This window comes from Epinephelus fuscoguttatus, linkage group LG4 (genome assembly GCF_011397635.1).
Source record: "Epinephelus fuscoguttatus linkage group LG4, E.fuscoguttatus.final_Chr_v1".
NCBI lineage: Eukaryota > Metazoa > Chordata > Actinopteri > Perciformes > Serranidae > Epinephelus > Epinephelus fuscoguttatus.
This window is the reverse complement of record NC_064755.1, coordinates 25,548,203-25,564,478: the sequence shown is the minus strand read 5'-3', so window position 1 is coordinate 25,564,478 and position 16,276 is coordinate 25,548,203. Positions and strand designations below refer to the sequence as shown.

At 42.3% G+C, this 16,276-nt stretch overlaps 1 protein-coding gene across 2 annotated transcripts; it reads right to left on the bottom strand.

Annotated features, from left to right (window-relative positions):
- Window positions 1-8: 8 nt before the first annotated feature.
- Window positions 9-16,018, bottom strand: alpk3a (alpha-kinase 3a). 2 transcript variants are annotated; one of them, XM_049573297.1, is made up of 14 exons: window positions 15,698-16,018; window positions 15,107-15,387; window positions 14,222-14,343; window positions 13,319-13,436; window positions 11,861-13,175; window positions 5,404-7,861; window positions 3,880-4,027; window positions 3,231-3,358; window positions 3,097-3,132; window positions 2,732-3,006; window positions 2,535-2,623; window positions 2,226-2,443; window positions 2,087-2,135; window positions 9-1,999 (listed from the first exon to the last, which is right to left on the bottom strand). In XM_049573297.1, exons 2-14 carry the CDS (start codon window positions 15,244-15,246, stop codon window positions 1,669-1,671), a joined length of 5,427 nt encoding a protein of 1,808 aa, XP_049429254.1. In that variant the 5' UTR covers window positions 15,247-15,387; window positions 15,698-16,018; the 3' UTR covers window positions 9-1,668. The 2 variants fall into 2 exon arrangements, with proteins under 2 accessions (XP_049429254.1, XP_049429255.1); XM_049573298.1 differs by lacking the exon at window positions 15,698-16,018 and adding an exon at window positions 15,478-15,541.
- Between the last annotated feature and the right edge of the window lie 258 nt (window positions 16,019-16,276).

Here is a 16,276-nt window from a genome sequence, read left to right as displayed (position 1 = left end):
AACTATGCTTGGACACAAATGTTTTACGTATTTATTAAAAAAACATTTGCTGACATGATGTAACATGACATAGACAGCACACATTGTAAACGCACATTTATTCTGAATCATTCATTCATTTACTCACTCACACACCCACTCTCACGTTTACGATTGTTCTTCACACTACTTCAGATACTCAGTACTTTGACTTTATGTACACATAAACCCAATACAGTTTGTTTGCATGACACCACACCTTTCACTGTCATTCGCTGGTCAATATTTCAACCTGTGTTAAAATGTTTCTATCATAAGCAATCATGCAATTACAGTGATGTAAAGTAACGGCACCTGAAGTTTAACTGCGGAAAACTTTGAAGACTCTCGTTGATCGTTAACCAGTAATCCATCACAGGAATTCCTACAGAGGTATTTTCAGTTCTTTATTATTTGTAAAAGGCAATTGACTCCTGTTGGAATTCAACCAGAAGTAAATGTGCAAACTCACAACATAACTAAAGACTGAAGACCAACTGCTCATTAACAAAAGTCACAGGTCACACATTCAGTGAAAGGGGATTGTCAGTTGCCGTAAAACTCTACAGATTTCCTGCAGGGAGCCTTACTAAGTGTTCAATAGGCTTCTGAAAGTCCAGAGTCTGCTCTTTTGGTTATTTAATTCAGTGTGCATTCATGTCACAGTCCATAGGTCAGATCCGAATTACTGTGTGGAACTCATTCAGCGGCTTTCCTCCTTGCTTCAGAAACACTCGTGTGTTTGCATGTCAATGAGCAGGAGCATACCGAAAAATTTACTGGCAGCCCCTTACTGCTCATTGCTTCGCATTTACCAGCATATATTAAAATGAACTGAAATACTCCAAGACAACTTGTTAAAGACACAGATGCAACAGATACAGTACTCTAAAACTACCAAAAACAAAGTGCACACAAACATCTTTGATCTAAAAACGGTTCTGTAATTCCACAGCATGAGCTCAACTTTGCTGTGTGAGGAAATGCTGCGAAGGCATTTCTAATGCAAGCCATAAGTAACGCCTCTATAATTAACTTTACGTCCTTCTCACATTCTGTACATCACAGATGAACATGCAGCGTTTAATAATGGATACATTACCTCAACACCCTGATGTGGCTGTGGTTTTAGTCTCCATAAATAAAATAAAATCATATAAAAATGTTGACATCTCTTCATTAAAAAGAAAAAAAAATCAAACTGCAAATTTAACAGTGCGAAGTGCGGTGATGATTTTGACAGAGTTGACAGATATTGCTTGGAGAAGTGTTTGTCTCATAGAGCTGATAAGACTCTTAGGCAAGTGTTTGAAACTATATAAAAGTGTTACATCAACTCTAATGTGGCCCAGTGATGGTTTTCATTCTGTTCAAGTTATGTGGGCTATGAGGTTAAAAACCCTGTGCTCATTGCTCAAAACATTCTCATGAGCCTTTTAACCACAGTAAGTGGCTGGATGTCTCATACTGTGGTTGTAATGGCGACTGAGAAATTCACAGTAATTCTTAATGAGAAGTCAAGTCAACAAACTATTCCTTTTCTGTAAGTCTCACTCTTCAAGTCCTTTTTTGGTTTTGCTAACTGGAAATAAACAGCAGATAATACTAAACCATTAACAGCAATTAAATCTTGTGTGACACAGCTTCTTCCTACCTAATTTCAAGAGCATCGACAGTTTCTGCAGGTTTGGGTTTGTTGTCTAATTTATTGTCCTCTGTCTCCTGAGCTTTTCTCGGCACCTTTGGGCTAGAGTTAGCCTTTCTAGACATCTGAGGGCTGTGTCCTTTCCGCTGAACCTGTGGGCTGCTTGAGCTCAACCTGCGGTTGAGCAGGGGGCTCCGGGAGCCCTTCGCCTTGGACTGCTGCTCCAGCGACTTGAGTGGGCGCAGGCCAAGAAGTCCACAGTAGTAGTTGCACTGATGGTGTGTCAGGAACTGTTCAAACACTTCTGGAGAGCCGTGCTCTGTTAGTCCTTGGTATCTGAAATACAGGAGAGAACTTTTTAGTCCAGCTATTCTAATGGAAAACAGACAACATGTAACAGCATGTACTGGTTTAGATACAAACCCTTTTGACTTGGTCACAACTCGAATATTTGTCATCTTTGATTCAACACCTGTAAAAATAAATCACAGATTATAAATAATTTCAGTCTGACAAATAGAAGGATGATTGCTTTTGTTATAACTGCTTAGGTGTGTCTTACCCTCCAGCCGAGTGACCAGCAAATTGCCATGCGTCCACTGATGGAGCCAATGTTGGAAGGTGCTGCATTTCTGCTCCACCTCAGAGGCGGTTTGTGAAATCAGCTTGCCTTTAGAATCCATCCCACAGTACTGGACGTAGTCACCCATAAGGTCAGCCTCCACTGTGGCATACGGCACAGAGTTTGCAGGCCGGTACATCAGATATTGAGGAATCACTCTGTGGGCAACACAATCAAACAGTAGGTTGATCACAAGCAATGTAACAGAATTCATTATTAGAGCTGTTCTATAATACGCATGATACTTACTCTAGTGTAAAGCCAAAGTTCTCAAGAATTCTTGCTTCAGCCGCAAAGATTTTACAGTATTCTCGAATCATGTTTTGGACTTTGCATTCCTGGCAACACAGAATTTAACAGCCAAATCAACGTGCTGAAATTATAACCACTCAGAATTATTGGAATTCGTTTGCCAGAGATTGTTAGACCATAAATGCATCACTCACTTGCTTAGTTATTTGTAGATTTTTATCTGTGAGGTTGTTCTCCTGCGTGGTCCCGTACGGGATGGGGCTTTGGACTTTGATGACGCAGGCGCTTCCAGACTCAAAGATGGGATCCAGGCCGTAAATGACCTTCACTCTGCTGGTTTTGTGAGCGCAGCCCTCCCCAATTTGCGCCGTCTCGGTCATGATGCGGCCAAAGTACTTTTCGCCCCAACTGCCGGAGTCGGCCAGGCCTTTGGTGAACAGCAGTGGAGTCATCTCGATCTCCTCTCCAACTGAAGACAAACAGAAACACATATTTATAATGAGCAATAATTTACAGAGAATATAAACAAAAAAAAAACATAGCTAACTGAAAAATGTACCTTCCAAATCATCCTTTAGAAGTATCTCAGACAGAACTGTAAAAGAGAAAAAAGAAAGACTCATAAAAGCATTATTTATATATTATAACATCTACACATCACACTTGATTTTTTCCAGGCAGACTGTATCTTACTCTCTACGCTGAGCAGGAAGTCAGTGGTGTCAGACCCATATTCATTACTGATTGAACAGCCGTACACTCCACAGTCATGGTTGGATGCCAGAACAACAGCCAGTGCGACTTGGCTTTCATCTCCTCCACTTGATGAGAGAAAGGGGAAAAACACCTGATCATGAAACACGTCACACTGAGTCGTACCTTACGTCAAAGATTCACAAACAACCCACAAGGTGTCACTGTGAGACATATGGCCGCGCTGGGTGGCTGCCGTCTGCTGACACAGCAGCCAATAGCACATATATAGACTTTTAATGCCCCCTGGAGATGGGAAAAATACTGTGTCAGGTTACAGTTTCTGTGTCTAGCCAGAGATTCACCTCTCTGTGTCACAGCTGTGGGGTACACAGTCACATGAGCTGGACACCTCAGCAGTGAGAATATGAGATTGACAGACGGCCACGAGATGCACCCTGAGACCCAAATGAACCGGTTCATCCTCGCTGCATTTTGGTTTGGAACCAGCTTAACCAGGCATGCTTGTGGGAAATCCTCAAAACAACAATAGCGGGAAAAAAAATGTGACATGTGTGTGACACTGCTGTTGATTTATGCTACAGGTGATGCAGTCGTGTTGACATTGTAAGACAAGAAGGGGATTTACCTTCTCTTCACCTCTAGTATTTCCTCCTCGTCTCTGTACCATTTAATGGTGGAGTCACTGAGCACGTTGAAGAACTGGCACCACAGCTTCAGGTGTCCGGAAGCATCCGGGAATGGCTCTCCCCTGATCTTACGGATGACCTGTGGAGCTGGTGGTGCATAGGGCGAGAGGAGGGGGGCAAGGTAAATATATACTGTACTGGAGAGTCAAGACTTTCTAATGTTTCCACGTCCTCAAGCACTCAAGCACTAGTCAGAGTCGTGTGTTGACAAAGAATAAAAACTATGCCGAGAATTTCACGGAAACGTCTGTATTGTGGTATTGGGAGCAAATCACCTGCGATTCTACAGAGCAGATGTTTGACCAGGTCATTGTTTTGTGAGTCACATGTAAGTCTCAAGTGTTTGAAGTCTTTGCTCAAGTCTTGAATCAAGTCCCAAGTGAGAACTGACAAGTTCCAAGTCCCACCAAGTCCTAAATAGGTCATAATGCACTTTTCACCAGATGTAATGCCATTTTAAAAACAGAGTATTTAAAACATTCAATTAACAAAAATCACTATTTAAAAAATATATATATTTATTTGTTTAAACAAGTGCAACTAAACATCATCATAAAAAATGTGCTGATATTGCACTTTCATAGCATAAAGCATTATCAACCAGCACCACAACAGAATGAATGAATGTCTAAAACTTTGTAAGATGTCTTCTGTAAGAAAACATCCTTTCATCAGCATTCATCTTTTTCATTTCATTGCTTCAACCTCTTATCCTGTTGGGGGTTGTGCGGGGGCTGGAGCCCATGGTGTGCCCATGGGGTGAGGGGTGGTGTACACCCTGGACAGGTTGCTGGACTATCGCAGGGCTGACATATGGGGACAGATAACCACTGGCGCTCACATTCACACCTATGGCGAATTTAAAGCTGCCAATTGACTGTGGGGGGAGGCCAGGGAATTTGGGGGGCCCCCCACGCTTGTGTGTGTGTGTGTGTGTGTGTGGGGGGGGGGCCTCCCACTGTGCCGCCATCGACTATTCATCCTTTAAAGTGACACTGTATGCTGATGCATGTTTTATGATTTATGTCCTAAATGAAATAAAAAGATTAATCTTAAAGTTAGATAATTCAGGAATCTAAGGGAAATGAATAGACTTGTGGCACACTTTTAAAATAATATACTGTTTAAACCACTGGGTTGGAAGATGTCATCAAGTATTTTGAAGACAAAAGGCTAAAGTCCAACTGAGGTCACAAGTCATTGGTGTCAAAGTTGCAGTTGAGTTGCAAATCTTTTTTGAATTTGTCAAGTCAAGTCTACACTCAACAAATTTGTGACTCAAGTCTGACTCAAGTCCAAGTTATGTGACATGAGTATTTAGCCATATTGTATTCTGTGCATTTTCTGCTTCATATTTAGTAAGATGATGAGTAAGTCATCGTGTAAATGAGCTATGACATTTTGCAAACAAGCTGATACAGCTCTAATTGGAAAACATGCAGAACAAAACATTGATTCTTTGCCTTTCAAAGGGTCAAACTTCTTTGCTGCTGGTTTCTCCTCTTGTTTGGTGCTGACTGGCTCTTCTGTGGGAGTCTCCTCCACCACTTTTGGCACCTCCAAGGTTGCCTTTCTGCGGACCAGCAGCGGAGAGCGCCTCTCCACAGGTGGGGTGTTTTGTCCTGTGGGAGCTTGTAGTAACGCTGCTCTGCGAGCCTGGCTGGGAGACATGTAGGGGGTGTCCTTTTTGACTGGAGTATCCAGCGCACCGACCACTGCTCCATCTCCATCTTCTTTAGTTTTTGGGATGAAGATTTTGCGACGAGCTCCAGAGGCCAGCTCCTCAGGCGTGGCAGAGCGTATGAGTGACAGACTGTCTCTGCGCTTCAGACGGGGACTGCTCTCACAGGAGAGGGATGATGTCGGTGTTGAGCCTCCACTGAGGTCTTCGTCTGCCTTATCCCCCCCAGTGATTGCGTCTGAGTCTGGAGCAGCTTTGGACATGAATTTGCGGAGACTGGCTGGACTCAGTGATGGATGTGCTGGGGGTTTAGAACACAGTCTCTCAACAGACACAGAATTCTCTATCTTAGCTTCTTTAAGGGGTTTTGTCTTTAAGATTTCAGGGACATTGTTGTCTTCTGCTGTTTTAATAAATGATGGCACATTGTCACCAACCTTTGGTGTTAGAGCTTCATTTAGTACAGAGGTAGTGTTTTCTTTAACACTCTTTTCTGACGTTTCTTCTACATCTTGTTTTCTATTTTGATTTTCTTCAGGCACAGTGGTATTATTATTGTCAACGTCACGCTTTGTTCCCCTTTGTGTGGCAGCTGAAGTTTCTGTTTCTGTCCACACATTCTGAGCGGGCAGGCTGAGTCCAGAATCACTTTCATGACAAGTGATAGAGATTGGTGGCACCACAAACACTGGCACCGTTGGAGCTTCGAAAGGCCGCTGTGTATCTGAAACACGGGTGCTTATAAATACCTCACCCTCCTTGTCATCGGTGCATGAAACATTTATAACAGGAACTGATGCGTAGTCCATTTGAGGGAGCTGTTCACTGCCTTTCACGCTTGGCTGCTCAAACATTTTTGTCTCGTCATCCAATTGTGCAACTTCCTTTACTTTCTCCGTAGGTGAGAGATTGATATCATTCTGCATACCTCTCTGCGTGGGCAGCAAGCTTGGAGAATCAACTGCACTCTGGTCTTGGATTATAACCTCAGACGCAAGAGTTACATCATGATTTTGCAGTGTAGCAGGCTCTGATTCTTGCTTGTTCAGTGCCAAAATAGTTAGTGGCAGAGTGCACTCTTTGAGCTCAGGCTCCATTATTTCAATTTTTGGGATTATAAATTGTTCATCTGGGTTCACACCTGCCACAGGTGGTTTAATATCTGGGGTGTCTTCAATGATAGATATTTGGATTTGTGGGATATTCATTAGGGGCAGACCCTGCAGTCTCTCCCTGCTGTCTTGATGTGCAACAGTACTGTGTTCCTCCAAAATATAAGCATTACCTTCCTGGTTTTGTGTTACTGAGAGGCTTTTTGATTCATCTGATTCCACTGCTGTGACTGGATTTCTCTTTTCTGCCTCCACTCCAAACTGTAAACTCTTTGCTTCACTGCTTTCGCCTTCTAAAATCGCCTGCTCTTGTGTTTTTAGATCGTCAGAAGAGTTAACCTCTAAATCAGAAGCAGAAATCAATACCCCTTCTAATTTGCTTCCCTCTTCACTGCTTCTAAAACCTGTGTTTGAACTCTGCATTGTGCTGACATTGTGGCCTTCAGCGCTTACCTCCACTGTAGAAGTGCGCTCTTGCTGTATTTTTAGGTCACCCTTCTCTAAACTCTCCGGGGCCTCAATGGGTGGAAGTCCTAAATTCATTTCCTGAATCAGTGAAGTGCATCCAGTTTGTTCTTTCACATGATCTCCCTTGACACCATATGCTGCCACTGCAGGCAGAGGTGAAAGCACCTGATCTGGTGTTTTAGGCTCAGTTGGCTCTATTCTCTCTTCCACTGAACGTGTTGTTAATTCAGTAACCTCAGGTCTGTTTATATCTGAGGACGATTGCTTGTTTGATTTCACTTCAGCTTTCTCCTCCTCACATAACACACTGTAGGAGCGGCCCTCATCTGTGTCTGGTTCACCCTCTCTGCCCATCTTGACACTCATCTTTTCTTCCTGTGAAGTTCCGGTGGATGCCTCTTCAAGGCTGTGGTTGTCTGACGTTGAGATAAGATTGTGAGGGGGAGTCCAGCTTTCTTCCAGACTTGTGGGGGTGGATGTGGGGGGGCATTCCTCTTTGTAAGGGGCTTGGGTCTGTGGCAAGACAGATACTTCTTCCCTTGGTGAAGACTCATCTTGAGCAGCCTGATGATTAAGCTGGGATGAAACTACCGCATAATCATGCTGATGCAAGGGAACCTCTTTGATGACAGATACTATCTGAGAATCTTTCTCTTCAGCCTGATGGAAAGTAAACAAATAAAACATTTTAGCACTTCATTGCAACCCTAACCCCTTCTCAATGAACTCTCTGAAACACACACATCTCAACACAGCTGGTTTTACTCCCTATGCATGCAAGATAATTTTAACAGCTTGATTTGTTTGTGGCAAAGAAACTGCACAATTTACTGAGAAAAAAAAACCCATTTAGTGTCGTGTTGAGGGGGTTAAAGGAGCAGTGTGTAGGATTTGGTGGCACCTAGCATCGAGGACTGCAGATTGTGACCAGCTGAAACTTCTCCTTTGTGCCAAGCATGAACTAACTAATAGGATTCCTGCAGTGTTCTCTAGTCAGGAAGTTTTTACTGACAGCCAAATATGGCGCAGTGGTTTCTTCCTCTCTACAACAAAGGGACCAGATATCTAAAACTCATAAAAACACTAAATAAAGCAGTTTCACGTAAAAATCAGTGTTTTTCTGATGCTGTTTGGCTTGTCGCAGAGGGGCTGCTAACTGTGGTGGCCAACACAAAAACTCATTGGCCCTGTCTCTAGCCAGTGTTTCGTTTGTCCACACTGGGCTACTGTAGAAACAGCGCAACAGTAGTGAGCTCCACGGATAAGGTCCCGCTCCCTACATAGATAAAAACAGCATTCTAAGGTAATGAAAAGACAACTATTCCTATTTTCAGGCGATTATTCACAAAAGACAACATAATTATCATTTTCTATTCCACTTCCGTCTATATATATCCCCCCTAAATCCCACACACCGGACCTTACAGGCTTTTTAAGAGGGTCATTAGAACAGGCTTACTGCGGTGAACTTTGCCACTTAAACATTTTTAGACTGAGACATGTTTTTCTAACATAAATCAACAGAGGCATGGACAGTGACACGACAAACGTGATACTGCAATGCAGTGTTATATTTCCCAACAGAGAGGAGAGCAGTAGTGTGTGACCCAAGTTGATCAATTACTAGCTGAAAGGTAAACAGAAAATAGTTCAAGCAAATATGCGGAAGAACTCTAGATACTTAAGTGTTTTATGACATGTCAGCTTATTTCAGGAACCTCTTAACCTCATGTCACGTGCAAGGCATAGCTGAAACCGAAACGTGAGAGGGTCCACTTCAATGTATAGATTCTTTTCAACAGGGTTTATCTTTTTTTTTAACTTCAAAATTGTCCTTTAATTGAGCCCTAACTAAACATACATGTTATACTAAATTTTATGTCTATGATAAAGGGAGTTTAAAAATGATTGTGTGCCATGCCTCTTATGTTGAAACAGGGACAGGGGAATTCCCACATGGTTGACATAGATGTGCTGTTTACACAAAGAACTTGCTGGGCAGTCAATAATCACTTGTCTCTAAACAAAAAAAATCATAACATGCATGATTTGCTTAGATCTGTTATCATCATGAAGCTGTTGAAGACTACAACACTATCTTAAATTTAATTGTGCATACCAAGGAGAAGATATATAGGTAAAGCTGCACGCCACATATAGAAGTGTTGCTGGGTGTTTCCCCTCACTGCCCCTGTTTTGGCTGTTCACACCATTAAAATGAACGCAGGAGAGTGATGAAGCCACATGCGGCCTCGTGACAACACGTTGGGCCCAGCCAGCAGCGACTACCAAGAAAAAAAGAAGTTGTTGCTTTCGATGGAAGGGAACTGGTGTCACATTCTAAAAATTGAAGCTGTGGTCATCGCTACACCTCTGTGTGTAAATAGGTGTAACACCCACGTGAGAGAACACTGTTCGCATTAATCGTTTGACTTCCTCCAGCTAGACATTCACAAGGTCTCACATTATACCACCAGCACAGCTAATGCACAGTTGTAGTTCCACATTATGGGCAAACAATCGCTCTGCAGGTGGATAATGTTTAGTTCCCCTTTCCACGTGTCACTATGCACCAGAAAACTAGATGTGAATGGACAGTGTAGAATTCAGTACATCTGCTGTGTTTCATTCACATTTTATGGAACACACCAATTCACAAGCTTAGAGTACATTTAAATATAAATATCTATAATAGAAATATCTGACTTCAAGAGAAATATTGGTTTTGATGGGTTAAAATAGCCACATAAACTTTCAGAAGTTCGACAAATTCTTCCTTACTTTCTCCTTAAGCAAACAGGCAAATTGAATGATACACACAGTTTCAGAAATAACATACTTTTTTTTATATGGGCAACTGAACCTATCTGTCGAGATTGGGTGTTTGACAATATGTGCATGCTTGTAAAGTCTAGCTATGACTACAGTGGATTTCCATTTAACAAGGCCGTATAATTTACTGCTTTTTTTCTAAACTACCTAATGAGAGTGACTCAGGCATCAACAGAAACAAAGTCAAAGTCAATAAACAAATCCATATCAAATAGCCAAAAGACTCACAGTCAGTGTTGGGAGCTTCAAGCAATCAAACTAGTAGTTAAACTACATTTTGCAGTAGCTCGCTGGTAGTTCAGCTACATTCCTTTTTGTATAGTGACTCAAGTAATTTAACATTTTTGCCATTTTTGTGTAGCTAACCAGTAAAACTACAAATTTTGCGCCATGGAGGGAAAGCAGTTGTTTTAAAATGTATTCTATCGTTGCTTCTCAACTGTTATCGAACCCCCTTTGACCACAATTAGTCATAAGGATTGATTATTGCTATTTATTAACCAGTTTTCAAAAAGGTTGTTGCATGCTATTTTACAAGTTACCTGGCTACTGAGTAATCCTGCTTGGTACAATACTTCTAGATTCATGGACACTGTATACAAAACCAAAGCTGCCAGTCCTGCATTTTCCCATTAATAGAGAGGTGTTTATGACCTGTGAACAAGTTGGCACTTTTTGCAATAAACTCAACTGAGTAGCATTTTTGCCAGCATGTGACCTTTTGGTGTTGTATTTTGTTATATTTGCCTATAACGCAGACATTGTCAATTTGATCATTTTTCAACAAAGTGGCCTGAACTACTTTTTTAAAGTAGCTTTAACACCAAACTATGTTTCTACCTGTGGTAGCTTTGCTGTAGTTCAACTTCTTCCTGTGTTCAGTAATAGGTAGCATGCAAAGCTATAGCCTCCCAACACTGCTCACCATCACATGATCAAACTGAAGTGAATCAGTGCACACCCAAATATAGCAAAAATGATAAAGTCACTGTCCCTCCTATCAGCTTTCTTTCTGTATGGGCATGTACTGTACAGCGCATTAACCATAGCATGATTGTCCTAGTTCCCGAAACATGACAGACATGAAACAACTCACCAAGCTGAACACTGAGATGACAGAAGTACTGCCTTCCCCTCTCTCCTCTTAATGAGGAAGAGGTTTATTTTAAGATATAGAGAGGGGGGGTCGGTGAGGAATGTGTCCAATGTGACGAAGCCCTCCTTTCATGCTGAGACCTGCCGCTCTACTCCCGCTCGTCCAGACCTAATGGCCCTCTGTCATGCAAAGCCCTGTTTGCAACGTGAGAACCACTTCTGACATTCAGGTTTCATCATGATCTCTGATGCACTGGTGTCCCACTCATCACAGCCAACATCTGAGATATTCCCCCATCCTATCTTACAGTGTGCAGTGTACATCCACAACATCCCCCACCCCCATGCATATTTGGTGCAATTTGTTCGGTTCTTATGGTTCCCCAACTCTCCCACACTATCTTGTATGGCTTGTTGCAGTGAAACCACAGCCTCACATGGCCAGGCTGACTCACTCCACCAGTCACTGCTTGCTGATATTTTCTGTCTGTTTTCAAGCAGTATGACCATCCCACACTCTCTCCTGAACACAACATCTATCTATGAGCAGTCATATGTTTCTTATCTACCACATTTGCAACCAGCTGCAGCTCAAAGCCAAAACTGTGTCATAGTTCATAGTTCAGGCTCTGGCCCTGAAGTAGCTCATCTTGTATTATCTTGTCACACAAAGGCAGTCTATATATAACTCTAAAGTGGCAGCCAGCTGTCGTTTAAGACCACTGTACCTACCTCAGTGAGAACTTGAAGCCCAGACAATGGCGTTTCTTCACCTGGACTGCTGCTGTCTAACCCCACAGACACCTCCATGGCCTCAGCAACACCATCAGCCACCTTGGCGCTCTGCCCTGTGGACTCCTCTACGCTCTCAGGTGGCAATTTATGAGCTGCTGGCAGGTCTGTGTGCAAAACACGGTCTTCATGCTTATGTTCATGTGGCTTCACTGACACTGACTGTTCCATACCCACATACTCTAAAGGCTCCTTTGGTTTATCTATTTCCATAGATACAATGTCCTCAGTGAGAGGCTTGCACACTCGATTGTGCTCCTGTTGCAGCCGAAATGATGGCGGCGTTGAGGCAGGCGAACGACTAGCCTCTCTCTGCTTGTTCTCAATGTGTTCATGAGAGTCCTTCTTGCTCTTACCAAAGAAGAAGTCTTTGACTGAGTGGAGCACAGAGGAGATGGAGGTCTGGATGTTGTGGTGTTCGTGATCCTTACGAGCCTTGCCGTGATGTCTGACTTCTGAGCTGTGTTTTGTGTGCGACATCTCCAACGCCCTTTCCCTTTCTCTCTCCCTCTCTATGGCCAACTCTTCTTCTCTCCTTATCTCTCTCTCATACTCTTCCTGTTGAGCTTTTTCTTGTTCTTCCCTCACTTTCCGCATCCTCTCTTGCTCTCTTGCACTTACAATAGGTGAATCCATCTCTACAGGTTTCTCCCCTCGAGCTGAGTTCAGTTTCTCCTCAGCAGCCTGGGCCTGGAGAGCCTCTGCCAGAAATTGTGCTAAACCAAAGCCTCCATCATAACAGTTTTCACCTCCATTTCCCATCATATGGTTTTTGTTACTGCTGCTGTTGGCGTTAACCCCAGCATCTACACCATTGGAGATTTTTATTTTCTTTTTGGCCATGGTTTCCTCAGATGGAGATATCTCCTTCTCCAGGTCTTTAGATGTCACAGAGGCTGTTTCCTCGACTTTGGAGATAATACCATTAGGTTCTGCAGCAGCTCCCAGTTGTTCCACAGCCTCAGGTTTCTTCACCGCCGGCTTCTCCTCTGGTTTTGGGATGTGTCGCTTTCTTGGAGGACGTTCTGGGCTAACCTGCGGTTTGTCTTTCTGAATGTTTTCTTTATCCCCTTGCTTGGCCTGCACCTCCATATCTTTCTTTTTCTTTTCAGCTTTCTGCTTCAGCTTGGCAAAGAACCTCTGGTGAATCTGGAACTCATTCATTGTGCCAACCTCCAGAACACCCGAGCAGGAGACAATACCTTTGCTATTGCTTGCTGAGACCTGGTAGATGGCTGCATCATCCAACGTGCAACTGAAAACAGAAACATTTATTAATCTCATTTTATAGGTGCACTGACAGCGTTACAGTTACCAACAAAAAACAAAAATCTGCATGTCTAATACTTTGATAATTGAATAATAGATAGATAAAGGTAGATGATTCTTGCTACATACTTGTAAATATGGAGGGTATGGATTTTTCCATTACGACGAATTTCATATTTTGGGAGTCCACAATACCGGTCCATTTCCATGTCATCTTTGTACCATTTCAGTTCTGGAGCTGGGTAACCTAAAGACAAGGATAGACTGTAATGAACCAACTGCCTCTGGATCATCAACATTACACTCCTCGTGCCACAGAGAACTATATCAGTATTTGTAACAAAAGTTTGCACTCATGGATGGATCACTGTACAGGCCTATGGGGCACAGGCCCAGGGGCCAAAATGTCAGGGGTCCCATTGGCCTTTACCAACAAAGTTTCATTCATACTAACAAGTACCAACCAGAAAGAGCCTCAAAATGACCACAAAGAGAAGCAAAGAAACTGCAAAGAGACACAAAATTACGACAAAAACAGGCAAAACAAACACAGAGAGACACAAAACAACAATAAAAAAGACACACAATTATCTCAAAGAGACATAAAATCACCACAGGGTGACAAAAAAACCCACAAAAAGTTGCATAATAACTATGAAGTGATGCAAACAACAGCAATAAATGAGGCAAACCCACAACAAAGTTTATGTGTCCTGCTCCTGGCATGTGTTTTAGGCTGTTGCATCATGTTTGTGATGTGTCAGCTGCTGGAACAGTTGCTGCTGTTGGACAACCCCACCCATCCAATTGGCCTGCAGTTAAAACATCTTGAGAAAACAGCTCGAGTATGTCATGGTCTGTTGCTTTTGAGGAGCAGCTCATAAATAAAGCAATTCTTTTAGTGCCTTCGGTGTGAAATCCTTCCTTTGTTTTCAGATTAGTCACATCCTGTCACTTCACATCACACAAAATCTGAAAAGTTTCAGTTACTCAACAAACAACAAGCTGAGGCATACCAACGAACGGGCCTACCTGTTACCACACAGGAGAACTTCACGTTGCAGTTTTCTGACACTGCCTTGGATTTCAAGGTGGTCTCAAAGGACGGCTGTATGTCCTCGGTAAGCTGAGCCATGACGCTGCACAATGTGCTCCTGGAAGCAAACACGAATGAATCAGAGGGTCAATTTCTTGCTTTCAAAGACAGTTTTAAACTTCAGTCTCATTTCAGTGACATCCTGCCCTCTGTGCAGTCCATTCAAATGACTTGTTTAATAAGAGAAAAGGGTGTTAATGGAAATTTCTGGTAGTGACGGAGTGACACAGAGACTTGTGAGATGTCAGGCAAAACAAAAAGTTGTCAATTCAACACTACGACCGATGTTCATCACTGAAAAACTGAACGCAACACTGGACAAACCGGACACTTACATTACAGTTCAAGCATGTGTGGGTTTCATTCTTGCGGTAAACCAGTTTTTGTGGTTAAGATGTTAGTTGGGAGGAATGTTTTAAAAGTATGGATTACCTCGTTGGCCTGTAGTGAGAATACCTTGAATAGCTATTCAGAGAGGAGGCAAATGAAGGACGTCAATGATTCATTAAGATCTGTTTGTATACTTATAAAACCCCGACATGAAGTAGTTTAATAACTGCCCTCCTCTTTGAAAACAGGAGCACTTTCTTGTTGTAATTATTTGTAGACTGGAAACAGAAAATTGATGTCATAAATGTGAATTATACCCACAATGAAAATCTTGTTTGATTTTTACTCTTTCCAGCTAAACAAATTAAAACAATAGATAGGTTTTGTGTTTTGTTATGAATTTAACTTGATCTGACCCAGATGACACCCAGAAATCTGCTTCACAATACACATCCCTTGCATATAAATGAATTACAGATGAGGCTGTGTACCTGTTTTCAGGCCTAACATTCGAGAGGTAAGGATTGCGAGTTTCTGGGGGGCCAATGGAAGAGTTGCCCTCCTCTTCACTGAAGCTGCTTGTCCTCCCATTGCCAGAGAAAGAGCGTGTCATTGGCCTTCTGGAAGTCATCGTCCACTGAAGCACTTCACAAAAAAACTGTAAAATCCAAGGTTAATGTGTCGCCCACAGTATGAAACTACTCCGTGTTCACACCCTCAGTTTGTCAAAGTTCAAAGCTCAGATTTGATGGTGTGATCCATGTGAAAGCCCCTGAAGAAGAAAAAAAAGAAACACCTCAGAATGGAAACAGAACCTTTAGGAAGTTAATAAAACAAATCATTAGATTCACTCTTTGCTCACATAAAAGTCAGACACACTGTTGAGACTCAATGCTTGTCCTTTCTGACCAAGCAAAGCACTTTGCATTGGAGCAAGTTATAAATAGGATCAGCTATCAGGTTGTGGAAGGTCTGTTAGTGGTCAAACACAAACCAAAGAAGTGTTATTTACTTGTACGTGTTAGGAACACAATTCAGGTGTTTTGAGCTCTCCTTAAAACTAGGCACATTTTCCAACTTACCATTGAGATGTTGTCAGTGTTGCTTTGGAGCCAGAGTCTGTGAAGAAAGGCTCTGAAACTGCCTATCATAGACACGCATGTGTTGCCAGCAGGGGCCTATTTATAGCTGCTCTACAAATAGGTGCAAGAGCACATCAGATTTTCCAAAACTAGACTTTAGACTTAGGAAAGAGGTCTAAAAACTAAACTGAAATCATTACATTACTAAAAAAAAAAAAAAAAAAATCACTTCATTAACTGTCACACTGTAACAGTTTCACTGCTTTGTTTTGATCAGTCTTAATAAGTTGGAAAAAAGGGCGTCCCATCTTGGTGAGACACTCGAGTGGCGTGGATGTGAAACTTGCAAAAGGTGTCTGTGTCTGAAGCTGATGACAACCAACGGTTGATATCCCATGCTTTGCTCAAGAGTTGTTTAAGGACAGCCCCCCTCACTTCGTATTGCAACACATGGTCAAAACATAGAGAGACTCACTTGCTGCTCATGTTTCATATCAATAAGACAAAAACAGGCTCAGCTGACAACATATATTCTTCGAGGTACTTGAAAACATTGACGTGTTAGTTATGTTATTGTTT

What these genes read in the sequence shown, in the direction of transcription:
- alpk3a (XM_049573297.1), bottom strand. Translation starts at nt 15,246, where the DNA reads ATGACTTCCAGAAGGCCAATGACACGCTCTTTCTCTGGCAATGGGAGG. An exon ending in GGCTTCAAGTTCTCACTGAG is followed by an intron (nt 7,862 to 11,860) that starts GTAGGTACAGTG and finishes ACTTTCCATCAG; the next exon opens with GCTGAAGAGAAAGATTCTCA. An exon ending in AACTTTGGCTTTACACTAGA is followed by an intron (nt 2,444 to 2,534) that starts GTAAGTATCATG and finishes TGTTGCCCACAG; the next exon opens with AGTGATTCCTCAATATCTGA.